The 16,727-nt window shown below is 42.6% G+C and overlaps 1 protein-coding gene and 1 non-coding gene across 4 annotated transcripts in view; both read right to left on the bottom strand.

Annotated features, from left to right (window-relative positions):
* The window catches only part of Mthfd1l (methylenetetrahydrofolate dehydrogenase (NADP+ dependent) 1 like), a 189,369-nt gene that overhangs the window by 132,285 nt on the left and 40,357 nt on the right, over window positions 1-16,727 (bottom strand). For 2 of the 3 annotated variants that reach the window (XM_036169039.1, XM_036169040.1), the window contains exons 9-12: window positions 15,351-15,442; window positions 13,308-13,405; window positions 10,094-10,267; window positions 86-222 (exon numbers count right to left, since the gene is read on the bottom strand). In XM_036169039.1, the coding sequence (XP_036024932.1) occupies window positions 86-222; window positions 10,094-10,267; window positions 13,308-13,405; window positions 15,351-15,442 (501 nt within the window). The other variant, XM_036169041.1, reaches the window with a different exon arrangement.
* Window positions 888-994, bottom strand: LOC118570746. Its single transcript, XR_004943238.1, has one exon. It is a non-coding gene; the product is annotated as a U6 spliceosomal RNA (small nuclear RNA).

Below are 16,727 nucleotides of genomic sequence, written 5' to 3'. Positions count from 1 at the left end.
ATTCCATCTTTGTGCCTCATGTTCAGTTTGAACTTTTATTCCCCCAATTTTGCTCTGAAAACTGGCTTAGTTGCTAAAGAAGTACCTTTCACTCCAAAAGTGGGTCCCTGGGAAGGCTGCCTCAGACAGGCGAAGGAGTTGACGTTCAGGTGGGCGGTCAGCGCCTGCACCAGTCCAATGGTGACTGTACTCTTCCCTTCTCCAAGTGGGGTGGGCGTGATCCTGATTTGGGGGTAGAGGGATGAATTTAATGGCATTTCCAAGACAACCTTTATAAAATCAAGCTGGGATTTCAAATCCAAATCCGAGGACGCAGGTAGTGAGCAAAACTCTCCCAGTATACTTGATACAGTAGTTTGTTGGAATGTTCCCGGCAGAGGACATGGGCCATGTTTAAGCTAAAGTCAGAGGCACAAAAGTGAAAGGCTACATGATCAAAATGGAGAGTTACTGGGTAACGGTGTTAATAATGTTCATTTTAGACAGAAGCACAAGAACAGGCTTTAAAATAGTTGGGACCCCAACTTGATGTGGTGTCTTTTGGGGCTATCCTGGCTTTTTCTTTCCAGAGCGATTTCTTTGGAGTAGAGTGGGCAAAGGGACTTTCTCAAAGGTTGCTGAATGAGTGAGGCAAGGCCAGATTCTCAGGATTAGAAGGGATCCTGAAATCCCCACTGGCCTAACCACATTTTCCCAGATGCTCATATCCAGGTCTGATCCTCACCATATCCAACAGGTAGATACAAGCTCATTACTGCCAGGTGACATTGTGTGTGTGTGTGTGTGTGTGTGTGTGTGTGTATACGTGTGTACGTGTGTGTGCACGCACATGAGTGCACATTCCCATGAGATGTTTTAATGATATTGTATTAGATTTTGAATTTCTTAAAAATACAGAATGCTTCACAAATTTGCATGTCATTCTTGCGTAAGGCCAATGCTAATCTTCCCTGCATCATTTCGGTTTTAGTGTATGTGCTGTCAAAGTGAGCATGCCAGGTGACATTTCTAGGAATGTCTCTTGTTCCAAAGGAGACATCTGATTCCCTGTTACTGCCTACATTCTAGGAGGTTCAACTAATCTGGGGCCTGTGGGCTGCACATACCTCAGACTAGTCATGAACTTGGCCCAACACAAAATCATAAACTTATTTTAAGTACTGAGGTTTTAAAAAAACTTTTTCTTGTTTAACTAAATTATGTGCTTTGCAATGATAAATTTTATAGAGGACAACATGGTCAAAAGTACAGGGCTTCAAATGCTAGGTGAGTAAGTCCAGAGTCCATCGCACACCCAGGAGGAACCCCTACATGGAGGAGTTGACTTCCCAGGACACCACACAAAGACATATTTTTGCATGCTCATAATATTGCTGTATTTTGTGATATTTCATTCCCAAGTAAGGTCCCATAGCACCGTTCTACAACATACTTTAATCATCACTAAAATTCCTTAAATTTTCTCTTCAGTGCTTACAACCTCATTTTTTTATGAGTTATATGGTATGAGCCAGGGTGTCTAGGAAACTTGGCCACAACAACTCTAACGACAGAGTTTTCTAACCTACAAAATCTGGTGACGCTCTCACAAGGAGGAAGGCGTGCCTTCAGATACATCTCTGTCCTCAGCTTTCTCAGAACACCCCTGTGACATGATCATTCAGTCATTCATACAGTAAATATTTATTCAGTACTATCATGAGTCAGGGACTGGGCTAGACCCTGGAACACAAAGACGATCATGTCAGACTTTGTGTCTCCCTCCCAGGACTTCTAACTGATGGGAGATACAGATAACTCAGTGATTATAGCAACTGTGATAAACACCAAGAGGAGGAAACAGGGCAGGCGCTGTATTAAGAGCATGTGGAACAAGGTTTTCACTCAACGGACATGTCTTGCAGACCTCATGTCTAAGCTGGGACATGACTGTCGATAAATATCACCTAGATGAAATGCAGAGTGAGCTGAAGACAAGGCATTGCACTCTAGGCTTTCATCTGCTTTAGTGGGTTTTCCTACAGATGGTTACAGTCAACAGTTCAAAGCTCCGAATGGGCAAGATCACTCAGGGCATGTAAGCATACAAGAAAAAGATAAGTAAAGAGCCCATTGGGTACGTTTTCCTTTAAGGAACAGTCAGGAAAGGACCAAGTCAAGAAGGACATATGGAGAAGGCAGCAGGGCTTGACATTGCTTGGAAGGAGGCTAAGAAATACCACGTCTAGAGATGAAGAGCCACCAAGGACTGAATCAGGATGAGGACCAAGAAGAACTGATGAGCTCAGCGACAAAGGGGGCCGCTGCTGACCACCATACAGCAGGGATTTCTGATGGGCCAATTAGATACTACTTGATGAAACAAACCGGAAATGCTCGGGTCACAGGAAGGAGGGCTTATCAGGCCCCTCTCCAACTGTCTAAATAGCACGGCATCAAGGGGAGTCCAAGTGGAGACTGTTACGCAAGGCTCTGAGTCAACGTCATGCTTTTGTAGATGACCTGAGCATATCCACCACCTGCAGCTCCTCCAAGAAAGCAAAGAGCCCACAGACACCACCGTCTTGCAAAAGCTACCTATTTGTTTGTAAAGCTGTGCTTTATGTCACACGGAGGATTCCATTTTCTCTCCCCAGGATATGCTGGCGGAGCTGAGGGAGACACACCCCGTGATGACCTCAAACTTTAGCCAGCCATCCAAGTCTTAATTGGAAACACAGGACTGTTCAGCTCACTGCCAACGAACACAATACAGGAAAATCACAAAGTAGGAAGTATTTATTGGAAGCAATAAAAGGAGAGTGACAATAAAATTTTATTTCACCCCCATCTCTGCATTTGATATCAAAATTTGGTTTAAGTTCTTCCCCATAGCCTTCCTGAGCTCAGATCCCAAATGGTCAAGTGGGTTTCAAAAGGAGTAACTTCCAAACTAAGCTTCCTTTTCTGTTTCTAGGAAGCCTCTTTGTTATGGAAATGGCCGAGAGTTTTTCTCTCAGCATCTCCAAACTCCGGCTGCCTTCCTGGTGCTGAATCTACAACATGTATCATGTGATTTTTATGACTTTTGAGATGACGGTATAATAAGAATTCTGACATGCTAATAGGAGAAGAAAAATGCCCACACTTCTTACGTTGCTGACACCTGTCCAGGGCACACATGAACAACAACAAAAATGTCTGGCAATGCCACGGAGCCTTTTCTTAGTACTGTTTGCTGTTAGTGACAGTGGAGATTTATCACAACATTCTGTGACAACTGGAAAGAGGTCTATTCAAAAGTCAAAGAGATTTCCTACGCAGAGACAAGGGGAAAAGATTTGAAGTACATTTAAAATTGAATTGTGTCAAACAGGATCATGGGCACCAGCTATGCGTGGCCTGACCATGAACTCCCAAATTACATGCACAAACAGCCATAAATATATAGGCATCTTTATGATTTGGAAGGTTTTAAAAGCCCGTTACTATCTAACAATAAATGTGACAGTCCATTTGGTTGTTTTTTCCATTACAGCTGATGGAGGTGAAGAGTTCAAGGCCCTGTTGGCACTCGTTTCTTTTAATGATCGATGTTCTTGGTCACCATTAATACAACTTAAAGAAAACCTCACAGATGTTACTTAAGGTAGGAAGGGAAAGTCTTCCAAAGTCAGTACAGTTGTTTCCAAATTGCACCAAAATAATGGGTTGAAACATTCAAAGAAAGAAATTTAAATTGGGTACTTGGCATTCTGAAAAAACAAAACTAAAATAAAACCAATACAAAGGATCTTCATTTACCTACAGTGTAAGGAAATAAAAGTCTATATTCTCAGAGCAGAGAGCAATTTGGACTTTTAAAAACTGTTCTTTCCAATAAATTCACAGAAATTCTAGAATCTTCTACAGTGTAGTTGGTGCAGAACCAATTCACCAGAGCACATTCAAAAGGCTTGCAGCTGCACTCCATGTCAAGTCTTGACACAAAATTCCTTTTTACTAGTGTAACTGGGAAAAAATGTAAAACTCAAGAGCCCCTAAGAATCCTTTGGTATATTTCCCTGGGTAATTCCCAATACTTTTCATTTTGTCTGGCAAAGCAAATACAGCCCTGTGTAGGTGTAAATATCCTGTGACGGGTAGCTGATGGGAGGCAGATCATTCCCACTGAAGATGAAATCTTACAATCTGAAGAATGGTTCTTTAACAAAAAGGGGGGGTGGGGGTGTTAATCTGTTCTCCATTTGAGTTATTAACAATAGAATTAAAAAAGAATGAAACCTCCACTCTTCCATATTTTCATCCCTTCTGTTGATATGTTTAACTCACATTTACACTTGATTCAAATGTACCATATTGGATTTTTGGCGATTTAGGTTTACCGAAAAAATGTCTTGGGTATCTGAATTCTCTAAAGCCTGGGAGAGTATTTATGTTACAGAGTTCAGAGAAAAAGGCAGGACACAAAATGTTATTTATAGCGTGATCTTTAAAGTCAACAGGATGAGTATAAAGGTAAAATCCTGGGAGGAAATAGAAAAAAAATTGAACACTTCTGAGTAATGTGATAGTTTATTTTCTCCTTATTTTTCTTTAATGCTACATTTTATACACTAAGTCAATATTATTTTCTGAATAAAAAGAGACTTTTTAAAAAAAAGGGGGGGAATATTTCTCCTTTTTGAGGGGTCATTTATATTCTAAAAAAAGTTGCAACAGGCCATGTAATAGCTGATACTATCATTTCCGCTAGCTTTTCATCTGACTAAAAGTAAAAAATGGGAGGTGAATTTTATGTCAAATTTTAGTTTCCGTTTTTAGACTACAATTGTGTGTCTGAGGTCAACCACCCAGCTGCCAGAACTAGTTAACACACGGACAAATATATCATGTATTTTATTCAAAGGAGAATTAACTAAGTAATTTAATTATACAGGATCTCTCTATGCAGCCCTTGAACTCATAATCCACATGTATCTGTCTCCCAAGTACTAAGATTAAAGGCGTGTGCCACCACACCTGGCTCCTGAATTTGTTTGTTCTTATAGAATAAATACAGTGTGGTGTGGGCTCTCTAGAAGCCATAGACTTCTGCCATGGATGTGCTCAGGGCTCAACAATATCACCTTCACGGGTTGTTTTTGCTTTGCTGTGTGGTTTTGAATATAGAAGAAAGGAAGACCCCTTCATTGATGTGGCTTCAAATATTTCTGTGAACTGAGAGGGTTTAATACACAGTCTCAGAGAAAGAACAATTGTTCTTCTGCCGTTTAATCTGTCTTTGTGGGCTCAACTTCAATTTACATTTTTAATAAAGATTTATTTATTTATTATGTACACAATGTTCTGTTTGCACATGTCCCTGCAGGCCATAAGAGGGAGCCAGCTCTTATTACAGATGGTTGTGAGCCACTATGTGGGTGCTGGGAATTGAACTCAGGAATTAAACTCTGAGCCATCTCTTTAGTCCCCAATTTACATTTTCATTTACAACATGACAGGCTAGTTCCATTGAGGTCACAAGTAATCATGTCAGCAATGGGCTAATGTGGAGTAAGGTTTCCCTGAGTGCCAACTGCTGGCTGTAGCATTGTCTAGTCCAGGGCTTCTGAATCCTACTTCACTTGTGAATCCTTTCAACTAAGAAACTTTTGTGTGGTCTCAGGTATGCAAATCAACCATTAGTTAATAATAAATTATAAATTAAAAAACTCAATTCTGCCAGGTGGCGCACACTTTTAATCCCAGTACTTGGGAGGCAGAGCCAGGTGAATCTCTGTGAGTTCGAGGCCAGTTTGGTCTCCAGAGCGAGATCCAGGACAGGCACCAAAACTACAAAGAGAAACCCTGTCTTGAAAAACTACAAAAAACCCAACACCTCAATTCTTTGGCATATATAATTTTACCATTTATTAAAAAGTGAATTTGCATAGTAAGTTGGATATGCAATGGTTTTTACATAAGAATTAGACCTTGGATGAATATTTAAAGGACATAAAGCATCTTCAGTATTTTTCAGAATTGAAAGACATTTTGATTTAATAATCGTCAATGATGAGAATGCTGCTTTGCATATATCTGCCATGTAAGAACAGCAGAAGCATATGTAGGGCCATTGTAGAAACTGATGGAAATTCTGTTCTAATCCCAGCTAAATTCATCTCATTTTTTCTTTACGAAGCCCAAGTCAGCAACTCAAATAGCAATTTTAAAAATCAAACACTCTAACACAATACAACCCAAAGTCACACCTACTTGACCCTTACATGCTACAAATGATGGGAAGAAAACGTTAAGTATCAAAAGTCTCCATTCTCCATAATTAAACCAGTGTATGCCTATCAGAGCAGAACAGTTCACATGTAAAACTGAAAATGTGAGTCTGAGCTTATGTGTTTCAGGAATTTTAATTGGCATTGTGTGGTGTGATGGTAGGCCCAGTGCGAAGTGCACATGTTGTACACTCAAGATGCACGATGGAGCAAGGCTGCGCGACGCCAAAGACACGTCAGGTACATTATGTGCTTTCTGAATTAATTTCTGATGGCTGTGCATTCAGAACCCTTTTACTGTTGTGCTCTCTCCCCCATCCCCCACAACCACCACATTTGATGACTCCAGACTTAAGAAGCTGGATCCAGCGTGTGGCCGGTGGCCAGGCCTTAATGGCTTAACTCCCACGTTGGGGACTTGATAACAGTATCATCATAGCTTTTGTTTAAGATGTGTCAACTCTGTTCTTAGCTCAAGGTGGGGCCACGTCTAAATCTCGGCTTTATTTCTAAAATGGACAAGCCCCAGATGGAGTATATCTCAGCCACTTCATGAGGGGAAAACAAAATGCTTCATGAATCTTCCTTTATTATCAGAGAACACATTTCTCCTCAGATCCTTGGATCTTATCCTAAAGGGTCTGGAGATTAAACCCAAGGCCTCACATAGGCTAAGCAAGCAGCTCTATAACTGAGTGACAACTCCCATCCCAAATCTTCTGAACTAGACTTCAGTGAGAAAACTCAGTAAAAATCACCAAGACTATGCAAGGCCTGGAGAAGGGAAGCAAATCCATGTAGCAGATGCATTATTTTTAATTATTTTCTCTAAAGGTGTGTGTCTGTTCCCTTAGGGAGCTCCCCTACTTCAAGTGCAGGTGTGTACCCCCTTTCCCAGCTCTGAGATGCTTTTAAATACCTCAGTGTCCAAAAACATGCTTACTCATCGCAAGCTTGCATCAGGCATACTTGCCTAAAAGCAACCTTGACTACAAGATGCTCCAAACTCAGACGCAGGAGTGGAGGAATGGCCACGCCCCACTGCCTCTCCTTTCAGAGGCAGGGCCTACAGAGTACCTGCAGAGAGGAGCAATATCTCTAAACTCAGGTATAAGGACATAAGGGTTGGGCTCTAAGATTAGAAAGCAACTTGGGGAGTACTAATAATGCTGGCAGCCTGAGGGGCAACATGTAAGCCACAGACCATGGAGGTGCTATACCAAGTTATTTGAAAAAAGAAAAACTGTCTTGGACAAGTACAAACTTGTCATTATTCCATAAACAAGATAGGATAATAAATATTCACATAGCTCTTGCACTGTATTAACCACCATAGGCAATCTAAGAACGGCTTAATGTTTATAAAATGATATGTGCAAATTATATACAAATGCTATGACACTTTACAAGAGGGGCTGGGACTTCATGTTTTGGCATCCCCGGGAACCTGGAACCAATCCCCTGCAGATACTACAAATACAAATGTTCACTACAAATGATTTCTCCTCTAGAGAAGCTTCCTAAGGAGACAAATGCACAAATGTGGATGTCCAAAGCTAATCATTTTAGCACGGTTTACAGCGATCTCAAACTTGAAAACACTGGAAATGTCCATCAACTCTGGACCCTCCCTGTCCCATTGTCAAGCCATTTTCTCACCTCAGTACACTAGAAGAATTAGAAACACTCTATACTAGTGATGGTGAGGCATCTTAACACCTATGCCCCACTGAGAACAAGGAGCTGGAGGCACTGGAAAAAAATTCAGATACACAATAGAATGCTTATCTCATGGCCACGAAAACACTAATGTGTACTAGCTCATCCCAGAAGTGTGCCACTGAGCACATATGGTATGATTTCACTTAAGGAAGGACCAATCAGTGTGAGACCACCTTGACCTGAGGAACTGTTTCCCCAGGGTGGTAGAATTTGTGGTATTTTATTCTCTTGTTTATTTTCAGTATTAAAAAAAATTCCTATAGTTTATTTTTATAGCTGTCTTAGTTTGTCTTTTATTGCTTTGATAAAACACCATGAGACCAAAAGCAAGTTAGGGAGCAAAGGGTTACTTCATTTTACAACTCTGAGATCACAGGCCATCATTGAGGAAGCCAGGGCAGGAACTCAAGGCAGGAACCTGAAGACAGGAAGTGAAGCAAAGACCCTGAACAAATGCTGCTTACTGGCTTGTTCAGGACTGCCTGGCTCAGGGGTGGCACCTATAGTGGCATAAACCCACCCATAGCGGATATACCCGCCCATATCAACCATCCATCAAAAAAAAAAAAAAAAAAAAAATGGTCCACAGACTTGCATACAGGCCAATATGATGGGGGCATTTTCTCAATGGAGAATCCCTCTTTTTAGATGACCCTAGCTTGTGTCAAACTGACAAATAACCAAAACAAAAATACAAACAAACAATTCCTCAAAGCCAACCAGGTCAACAACCAACAAAAAGAAAGCAGAAGGCTATCACACGGATAAGTAAGTAAACATAAGTTAACTAGGAGTCAAGTCCACAGCTAAGAAATGCCTCTGCCTGAGACGGAAATGGATTTTGTACCAAGCTTCATCCCATCCATCCATCCATCCATCATATCTATCTATCTATCTATCTATCTACCCTCCCACCTACTTGCCCACCTACCTATCATAGGCAAGTCAACTGCACAAAATTGCAAAACTACACAAGAACTTATGTTCTTGATGTTCTCTATTGAATAAATAGTTCAAATCCCTGATTGTCTAGTTCAGCTAGCAAATATATTTTTAAAAGAAAACAACAACTGCCCCTTTTCATGAAAAGTACCGATTTATTTTTCATATAATAGTCAATGCAGTTGAAAATGGCCCAATCTTAGTTTGAAATGTAATGAGGTTGTGTAAGGTCCACATGAAAACGAACCCTCAAGGACACTAACAAGAGCGTGTACATTTCACGATGTACTTTAAAATATTATTTGAAAGTAGAATACGCAGCAGTACACTTCTCAAAGCCCTTACTCGGTCCAAAATTATGTGCTTCTAATTGCTATTTTGATTTTTTTTTTATCATGGAAAATGGAATTAATTGTCCAGGACAGCTGGGAATGGTCATGCATGCCATGCAGCACTTAGAAGATGGAGAGGCAGGAGGATGAAGGGTTCAAGGGAACCCTGGGCTACATAACATAGGACTTGGGAGAGAAGCCCAGAGAGCAGTATTCAGTATAGGGTAAGAAAAGAAAGCCCTGGGGGGGGGGCTAGGAGTGTAGCTCAGTGGTACAGCACTTGCTGAGCTTAGCATATTCTCCAGCAAGGTCAAAAGAAGCCACCCACTTCTGTGGTTTTTTTTTTGTTTTTGTTTTTTTTCCGAGACTGTGTAGCTTTGCGCCTTTCCTGGAACTCGCTTCGGAGACCAGGCTGGCCTCGAACTCACAGAGATCCGCCCCTGGCTCTGCCTTCCGAGTGCTGGGATTAAAGGCATGCGCCACCACCACCCAGCCCTACTTCTGTTTTGATTGGTGGTGTATGTAGTTCAGTGGTAGAGCCCTTGCCTATAGCATGATGGATTCTGGGTTGAGCCCCAGCGTCTCCAATTTAAAAAATAAATTAAAAAAATCAAACAGCCAAATTAGATGCTTGTTCCTCTAGATACAGAATAGAGATTCATCTGCGCGGCCTGGGGGTGAGGAGCCTTCCCTTGTGGCAAACGGAGGCTTATCGATTGGAACACAAAGGGACAAGGACAAAACTGAGAAACAATGCCCTGAAAGGGCAGGCGGACAGAGACAAATAGGGAAGACAGTTCTAGAAACATGTCTCAGTGGAGTCATTTTGTAGTGGAGGCTTACCCGGCAACCAAGATGTATTTTCCATCTTTCTGATCCTTTAACCTCTCCAGCAGGGACAGACGGACTTTGGCTTTGCTCTTGCCGTAGATTTCAATTTCATCTGCAAGCAATCCTATCTCCTTGGCAAGGACGTCCACGGCTTTTGGAGTCTGTCCTCTTGAAATCTCAATATCACTGCAGGGAAAGAAAGAAGCATGAAGGAGGCCATCGCCTCAGCTTAGGTGGTCGATGCTGGAGGGAAAAGCATCCATGCGCCCCGCCAACCATTAAATCAACCCAATTGCTTTGCGGTCCCTTTTCCCAGGCAGAATTAAACACAACTGCTAACAATTAAGATGCATGAGAAAGTGACTTTTCCCTCCCTTTCTTTTGGAGATATTATTACAGAACACTTACCAACATCCTAGAATGGTGTCAGGCACAAAGATACCCAACCCCCCAACCACCGTGTCACATGGAGAGAGCAATTGTGTGTTTTGCATCCCATCAAAGAGCACAAATCTCCCTGAGGCTGGGGAGGATCGAAAGGCCACCGCCATGATGCTCTCCCACCTGGCTAGCCAAAGCATCTCTTGGCTATTCAGAAATATGGCAACACCATTTTGTTTTATCTCCTTCCATACTTTCTCTCTTTCCCATTTCCAGTCCAAAAATAATATTTCAAAATATTTTATTAATCACGTAATAGCTCGTGAAAGGATACAGTAGCCAAAACTCAATCTCAGACTGAGAAGAGTCAGGACCTTCATCTGAAGGGTGGCTGGGCACCAGACTTCACTACGAGGTGAGCAAACAGTTGTTGATGTTACAGGGGCTCTCAGCACCAATGTGTGTACTGCGGATCACAGAGAACACTGCTGTGGCCGATACGCCCAGACATCTCTCTTATTTGGGGCCAGCCTGTCTGAACATCTCTTTAAGAGGCACACTGATGGCACTTATTTCCGGAGCCTTGAGCACCATACATAAGAGGCCAACCACTCCCTGGCAGTCCCCGGGGCACAGTGGTCTTGGAGGGAAGCAGGAGACCCCCGTCACCACTAAAGGTGACTCGGCTGCAACTGTTTGCTGTTGCTGCTGCTGACAATCTGCTCAGCCTCCATACGATGCTACAATTCTCTTTAGACAAGAGGACCAGGGCAGTCTGACCTTGGTATAGGTGATAACAGTAAACGAACCCCATCCTCACTGCTCCAGAGGGTACCAGGGAAGCTGGGAGAAGAGAGTGATGTCTCAGGCCAGTGTAGGCTGAACTCTTGGCTCCCTGTCAGGCAATCCCCAGGTCACGGGCATAGACCTTTCCATCTCTCTTGTCACCTACCCTGAGCTTCTGGAATCTTTTTTTTTTTTTTTTTTTGCCGGCGCTGAGGACCGAACCCAGGGCCTAGCGCTCTACCACTGAGCTAAATCCCCAACCCCGTGGAATCTTCTTTTATCTTGTCTTCCTAGCTGTTGCATTTCCCTTTGGTCATCCTGAAAACGGAGCAGCTAAATCTTGGAGATTTTCCATGTCTCCCCCTCTATTCCTGGAAGCACCACAGCGACATCAATTTTGATTTTGTTTGTTTGGTTGGGGACCTGGGTGATCTTAAAACTCTCAGTCTTCCTGCTTTATTGTCTCATATGCTGGAATTACAGGCTCGTTTCAATTTTTTAGTGATTTATAAACTATACAGTCTGCCTTCCTTTTGCCAGTGGCTCTAGAAATCACATTTGGCTAAATAACTAAAGCACCCCTCCCTAAGTAGAATCCACTTTGGAAGATTTTGGTGCACAATTAAATGGAATCTATTTTAATAATAATATTATTATTAGCTTTCTGCAAGTACACTATATCGGTGTGCTTATAAAAACCAATCAAAAAAGAAGATTGATTGTACCATGGTAGGGATAAAGTTATAAAGAATAGCATTCTTCCTAGGAATTTGTGCTAATGCCTCAAAGCAAGCATATCTATGATATAGAGCCTATTGTGAAGATAAAAGCAATCTCCTGGGTATGCTTAACCAGTAGACAACTGACTACTGAAGAGAAAAGAGGTCAATTCTGAAAGTCACTGGTACCTGGGTGTGGTCGCACATGCCTATGATTCCAGTACTTGAGAGCCCGAGATAGTAGGGTTACCTCAAGTTTACGATTAACCTGGCCTACAGTAATTCATTCACTTCTCCTCACCACCTCCCCAGAAGAATTCACAACCAAGTGAAAAACTTAGCCAGTTATTGGAGGTTTTAGCTACTCAGCACTCTGTATATTCCAGCATTGCTGGATGGGATGACCTAGGGCTCAGGGAGCATGAGCCTGTATAAGTTTGTGTGGCCAACTCACTAGGATGAGGGGGTCAACGGTGACCCTGGTTCAGATGCCATATCACACTGACCATTCCAAATTACACACTAAGACTACAGCCTGTAGTTTGTATTTCAAAATTGTACAAAGAGACTATGTAACTCAGGTCCATTAAGATGCTGGGGAAAACACCCAACCTGATCGCCATGATGTCTTAGGGGACAATCCTGAAGAAAGCTGAATGCAGCTCCCATGTGAATGTAGTTACCTTGTTGGGTCATTTCCCCTAAGACTAGAAAAATATCTGCCTGTTGCACTAAGTTGCTCCATATCCTGGGTGTTACAAGTCCTGCTCAACACTTGCCAAATGCTGCATGACCTATATTCTGTCAAACATAAAGACAACGTTTTCTGCTCAATGAACAAAAACAGTTCATATGCGTCCATTTAATAAAGGACACACCACTAAGATGTAATGAAATGATATGCAATCTTAATATTGATAGAATAGGGTAAGCATGTTCATGATTTAATCAGGAAGGACTTGTGGTAAAAATGGTGGCTCAGTTAGTGATTAGAGGAAATTATCTACCACCAAAATCCAAATTCTGGGGCTCGTGATGTAGCTCAGCACTGCTTAGTATGCACGAAGTCCTGGGTTTCATCCCCAACACCCAAGCATTTCGTAAAACTGGGAAGTACACGAGTATAATCCCAGTACTTGGGGGATGGAGACAAGGGGATCAGAAGTTCACATTATCCTTGGCTACCCAGTGAGTTCCAGATCAGCCTGGACTCCATGAGACCATGTTTCACACGAACAAAGACTCAGAAGCCTTGGGTTATGCCTCCTATGTGACTGACTAGAGCCTGGCGTCACTCGAGTGAGCCGCCATCAGTACAAGCTAAGCGCTGTGTCACCGACCTGGGTACAGGGGAGAGAGGCTGCAGTTTCAAGCAGTGGAGTCTCCACCTCCGATGCTGCTGCTCCCGGAGCCATCTCCTGCCACTGCTGACCATGTTCTTCAGGAGAGAGAGAGGGAAAAAAAGACCAGATAGAAGTCAGGGCGACAGGCCACTCACATAAACTCCAGGAATACCGTGAAGGGGTTCCAAAGCCAAAGGAATCATAAAGCAAGATACTTACCATAGAATATAAGCAATAATGTGATTGACAATTGACATGCAACTAGCCTTGCAGATGGGCTTGTAGATATATACACTGTTAAAATAGTTTAACTATCCACACAAAAGACATCAAGATACAATTATTTTGTATGGATTTTTTTTTCCAAGTTTTATTTGTGTGTTTGTTTGTTTGTTTGTTTTTTTCCTGTGTAGCTTTGAGTCTTTCCTGGAAGTCACTCTGTAGCTCAGGCTGGCCTTGAACTCACAGAGATCCACCTGGCTCTGCCTCCTGAGTGCTGGGATTAAAGGCATGAGCCACCACCACCCGGCATTAAAAGTTTTATTTGTGTGTGTATATGTGTTTATATATAGAGGCCAGAGGCTAAAATCAGGCACAGTTTCTTCTATTGTTCTACAACTTACGTTTTTATAGTTAATTCATTAATTTTTATTATATGTGTATGGGTGTTTTCCCTACATATATCCTCTATGCACCATTTGTACAGAATGCCTGTGGAGGCCAGAAAAGGGTATTGGATCCCATGGAAATGGAGCTACAGATGGATGTGAGCTGCCATTTGAGTGCTGGGAATTAAACCCAGGTCCTCAGTAAGAGCAGCCACTTAGGCTGTTAACCTAAGGCTCTTAACCACTGAGCCACCTCTCCAGCCCTACCACCTTAGTTAAGAGACATGATCTTCCTGAACCTGGAATTATACCGTCTTCCCAGCCAGTCTCAGATAGTCTCCTGCCTCTGTCTCAAAAGTGCTAGAATTACAGGCTCACAACACTGTCCGCAGCTTGTCCCCAGTATGTTGGGGATCAAACTCAGGCCACTCGGCTTATGGACCAAGCACTGGATTGACTGAACTCTCTCTCTCTACCCCTTGGATGGCTTCTTCATCTCAGTTAGAAAAGAAAAGATGAAGACAACAGAAGCTGGCATGAAAGATGAGCTTGGATGCCCAGCTCCCAAAACGTGTGATGCCATTCCAAATACAATCCTTCTGCAGTCAGTTGAAACGAACATGGAAACCGAATTACTCAGCAGTGATACATGTGCATCAAAATGCATGTGAAATTAAGATAAACAGATGTAGCCCTGCAGGCTCTGGCATCCTCAGAATGCTCACTAGACATGGTCAAGAGCTGGGGACTTCAGGGATTAGGGTACACAGATGATGCTGGCTTGAAAAGATGTCTACAAACTTTTCAATAGCCCGGTGTGTCTTCCTTCTAAAAGGGCCAGGGGATTTGCTTCTAACAAAAGCAAAAAGTGGCAACATGTGGTTTCAGAAAACACATCCTTTGCTCTGTTTGGGGGTCACTCACAGTGGGCAAAGTTAGCGGCAGCAATGCAGACAGCCCTATGGAGAGGTCCACATCATGAGGAATAAAAGCACCTACTCAACAGCCAATAAGGAGCTCAGGGTCACATGTTAAAGCCATGTGTGGCTGTGCTATTTTGGAAGTGAATTCTCAACCCTCAACCAAGCCCTGGATGACATCTTGATTTCAACCACATGACAGGCTTGAAGCTAGAGCCACACACCTAGCCAGCTCCCAGGTCTCTGACATGGGAAAGCTATGAGACAATATCCCCCTTCTGAGTTGCTACATTTGGGACGTGATGCATGACACAGACAGTACTTCCGGTATCCGCCATGCACACATCATGTGACAGTAGACAAGTAGAAAGCTCCTGTGAGTCCTCATATCAGGTGGTCTTGACTCTAGGTGTGTGAAGTGTCTAAAACTGTACCTGATAGGCAGGAACACTTGGAAAACACTAGCAACTACTAACAAGACACCCAAACTCAAATGGCCATGTCAAACAAACCTGTATCCGCAGAGCTGCAGCAAGGAGCCTCAGGTTCTCTTCTGCAATGAGTCCGTCCACCGGGACCCCAGGAGAGCCACCTCTCAACTTCCCTGCGAAAACATCGAATAGGAAATGGCTCACAGCATATTGTCACTTATAAACAACTGCTCTTTGTGAAAAATCCAGCACACCGAATCATGGTGCCCAAGGAAGCTGGGAGATCAGGGAATGTCTATAGGCAAGTGACCTCTGGTACAGTCTTGAGGCTCTCAGTGAGGGTTCTTTTGTATTTTATATCAGAGGGATGTTGATGTCCACTTAAGTTGTTAACCAGGGATAAATGGAGGCAGGGTTTAACAAAGCACACTGCTTGGGCGATATCTCACAATGAAGGACATAGAAACAATCTAGGCAGTCTCTTCAAGCACCCCAAGTGTCATACAAAAACAAATATTTAATTAGCTGGATGTGGCCCTGTAAACCCAGTCCTTGGAAAGCGGAGGCAGAAGAATAGACAGTTTGAAGCTATCCTAGGCTCATAGCAAAGTCTGGGCTACATGGCGTTATCCTTTCCCAAGAACATAACTAAAAAATCAACAGAGATATAAATATAACAGTTACTTAAGACAATGCTAGTTGGGTCTGGTAGCCTGTAATCCTAGTTACTCACGAGACTGAGGCAGGATTACGTACTGCAAGTTCAGGACCAGTCCAGGGAAGATAGAGTTTGTCTCAAAATTAAAAAGCAAAAGGACTGGAGATACAGCTCAGTGGTAGAGTGCTTGCTTAGCATGCTTGAGGCCCTGGGTTCAATGCCCAGCATCCCTGTCCTTCCCTGACCCAGAGACAATTCACAATATTCATGGTAGAGGCGACGAAGCCTGTAGCAGACCCCAGACCTGTATCTGACTGACACCTACACCTCTGAACCAGCCTGGCTTTGGGTTGTTAGTTGCTAAGGGTAAAATCAACCTCTTAGAATTGTGTGGAATGAAACGTGACATGGTCCATGAAGTATGTGCTCTCGAGGATGCTCATTTTAACTATCAGACGTACTTGCTAGCTAACATTTGGGTTTCTGGTACAGTGGAGCTTCATCTGCCTACAGGAACTTGTAACCTTTACTGTAGAACACCAGAGAAACAAATGGAAGTGAGTTTACTTATGAACACAAGGCACAAACAGGAGGAAAAAACACCTAGAGGATAAACCTAAAATCTGTGAAGAGAGCAAGCTTCCTTTGGTCATTAAAAAAAAAAAAAAAAAAAAAAAAAAACTTATTGTCAATTTATCTATGTAAAAAACATTCAATTCAAATACAATCAGGTGTAGTGAATAGCAAGCAATATGACAGAATCAGAAGACATACATACAACCTGCAGATTATATTCATAT

Source organism: Onychomys torridus, chromosome 19 (genome assembly GCF_903995425.1).
Source record: "Onychomys torridus chromosome 19, mOncTor1.1, whole genome shotgun sequence".
In the NCBI taxonomy this organism is placed as follows: domain Eukaryota; kingdom Metazoa; phylum Chordata; class Mammalia; order Rodentia; family Cricetidae; genus Onychomys; species Onychomys torridus.
The sequence above is the reverse complement of the archived record's forward strand: the minus strand, read 5'-3'. Positions and strand labels throughout refer to the sequence as shown.